Source organism: Tenrec ecaudatus, chromosome 3, assembly GCF_050624435.1.
Source record: "Tenrec ecaudatus isolate mTenEca1 chromosome 3, mTenEca1.hap1, whole genome shotgun sequence".
NCBI lineage: Eukaryota > Metazoa > Chordata > Mammalia > Afrosoricida > Tenrecidae > Tenrec > Tenrec ecaudatus.
The window spans coordinates 35,054,996-35,057,978 of record NC_134532.1 but is presented as its reverse complement, the minus strand read 5'-3'; the positions used below and the strand labels follow the sequence as shown (position 1 = coordinate 35,057,978).

The 2,983-nt window shown below is 42.1% G+C and overlaps 1 protein-coding gene across 1 annotated transcript; it reads left to right on the top strand.

The window, feature by feature from the left end:
• Positions 1 to 865: 865 nt before the first annotated feature.
• LOC142443217 (uncharacterized) lies at positions 866 to 2,983 on the top strand. The gene is given in 1 exon segment (XM_075544726.1): positions 866 to 2,983. A coding segment is annotated over 1 exon segment (2,118 nt).

The following is a 2,983-nucleotide window of genomic DNA, read 5'->3' as shown; positions in this document are numbered from 1 at the left end:
CCACAAGATAACACTGAAATATGAGTGGTATAAGTTAGAATACAGACTCCATAGACATAAAGAATATGTTTCTGTACGATAATACCTTTTATATATACCTGTGAAAATTGTTTTCTCCCTAGTAGAACATTCTGCATTTTTCACACTCCCAACTTTATGTAGTATTTAGTTGTCCTTCAGTAAAGATTGATGGAGTGAATGTATCTGACCTCTACCACCTGGAATTAGCAATCCTTAGCACCCCTGCAGTCTATTGGTCTCAGTGTATTCCTTGTATTATGTTTGTTGTATATTTTCATGTACTTCTTTAAGCAAATACCAAATCCGTGTTCATTCATCACTTTCATATCCTACCTGATTGCTACGATAACTTTTTATCATTTGGATTGTTTACACAATTGTATTTCTTCCAATGGACAATAAACATTAATAATACCGTTTTATTTATATTCATATAACAGGGAAGTCAGTTGTGCTCAGTGAAGATGAGATAACCTTTCTCCACATTGAACAAGAGCAGTTTTGTACTGAAATGAAATTCCCTGAGTGTGAACCACCCAGGCTCATGAAGTCACAATGCATTCAGTTTCAGGAGTCTGATGAAATTGAGAAACCACACACAGGCGATAAATGTGGAACAGCCTTCATCGAGGACTCTGTGCTCTATGAACACCAGATTATTGATGTACTAGATAAGACCTATGAATGCAGTCAGTGTGGGCAAAAATTCAAGAAAGTGTTCCAACTCAATGAACATTATCAAAAAAGTCATGAAGGACAAAAGCTAGGAAAATCCTTACAATGTGGGAAAACTTTTCACAGTGTATCATACCTCAAGGGACATCAGGAACCTCATGTGTCAGGAATGTCCTATATATTCAGTGAATGTGGGAAAGGCTTCACCAGGAGGAATGATCTCACGGTTCATCAGCAAACTCATACTGGAGAGAAACCCCATGTATGTGGTGAATGTGGAAAAGCTTTTATCAGGAAGAGTACACTTACTGTTCATCAGCGAACTCATACTGGAGAGAAACCCCATGTATGTGGTGAATGTGGAAAAGCCTTTATCACAAAGACTGCTCTCACTGTTCATCAGAAAACTCATACTGGAGAGAAACCCCATGTATGTGGTGAATGTGGAAAAGCCTTCATCACGAAGACTGTTCTCACTGTTCATCAGCGAACTCACACTGGAGAGAAACCCCATGTATGTGGTGAATGTGGCAAAGGCTTTATCACGAAGTCTTTTCTCACTGTTCACCAGCAAACTCATACTGGAGAGAAACCCCATGTATGTGGTGACTGTGGCAAAGGCTTTAGCCAGAAGAGTGCTCTCACTGTTCATCAGAAAACTCATACTGGAGATAAAGCACGTGTGTGCGGTCAATGTGGAAAAGCCTTTCTCAGAAAGGATGGTCTCACTGCTCATCAGAAAACTCATACTGGAGAGAAACCCCATGTATGTGGTGAATGTGGAAAAGCCTTTCTCAGGAAGGATGATCTCACTGTTCATCAGCGAACTCATACTGGAGAGAAACCCTATGTATGTGGTGAATGTAGAAAAGCCTTTCTCAGGAAGGATGGTCTCACTGTTCATCAGCGAACTCATACTGGAGAGAAACCCCATGTATGTGGTGAATGTGGAAAAGCCTTTCTCAGGAAGGATGATCTCACTGTTCATCAGCGAACTCATACTGGAGAGAAACCCTATGTATGTGGTGAATGTGGAAAAGCCTTTCTCAGGAAGGATGGTCTCACTGTTCATCAGCGAACTCATACTGGAGAGAAACCCCATGTATGTGGTGAATGTGGAAAAGCCTTTCTCAGGAAGGATGATCTCACTGTTCATCAGCGAACTCATACTGGAGAGAAACCCTATGTATGTGGTGAATGTGGAAAAGCCTTTCTCAGGAAGGATGGTCTCACTGTTCATCAGCGAACTCATACTGGAGAGAAACCCCATGTATGTGGTGAATGTGGAAAAGCCTTTCTCAGGAAGGATGATCTCACTGTTCATCAGTGCACTCATACTGGAGAGAAACCCCATGTATGTGGTGAATGTGGAAAAGCCTTTCTCAGAAAGGGTGCTCTCACTGTTCACCAGCGAACTCATACTGGAGAGAAACCCCATGTATGTGGTGACTGTGGCAAAAGCTTTAGCCAGAAGAGTGCTCTCACTGTTCATCAGCGAACTCATACTGGAGAGAAACCCCATGTATGTGGTGACTGTGGCAAAAGCTTTAGCCAGAAGAGTGCTCTCACTGTTCATCAGAAAATTCATACTGGAGATAAAGCACATGTGTGCGCTCAATGTGGAAAAGCCTTTCACAGAAAGGATGGTCTCACTGCTCATCAGAAAACTCATACTAGAGAGAAACCCCATGTATGTGGTGAATGTGGAAAAGCCTTTCTCAGGAAGGTTGATCTCACTGTTCATCAGCGAACTCATACTGGAGAGAAACCCCATGTATGTGGTGAATGTGGAAAAGCCTTTCTCAGGAAGGATGATCTCACTGTTCATCAGTGCACTCATACTGGAGAGAAACCCCATGTATGTGGTTAATGTGGAAAAGCCTTTCTCAGAAAGGGTGATCTCACTGTTCACCAGCGAACTCATACTGGAGAGAAACCCCATGTATGTGGTGACTGTGGCAAAGGCTTTATCACGATGTCTTTTCTCACTGATCATCAGCGAACTCATACTGGAGAGAAACCCCATGTATGTGGTGACTGTGGCAAAGGCTTTAGCCAGAAGTGTGCTCTCACTGCTTATCAGCGAACTCATAATGTAGAGAAACTCTATGTATGTCATCAATGTGGAAAAGCTTTTATGTGGATGACTTCTCTCACTGTTCATCAGCGAACTCATACTGCAGAGAAACCCCAAGTATGGAGTGAATGTGGCAAAAGCTTCATTCATAAAGGAAATCTCAAAACTCATCTACAAATTCACAGGAGAAAAACCCCATGTATGTGGTGA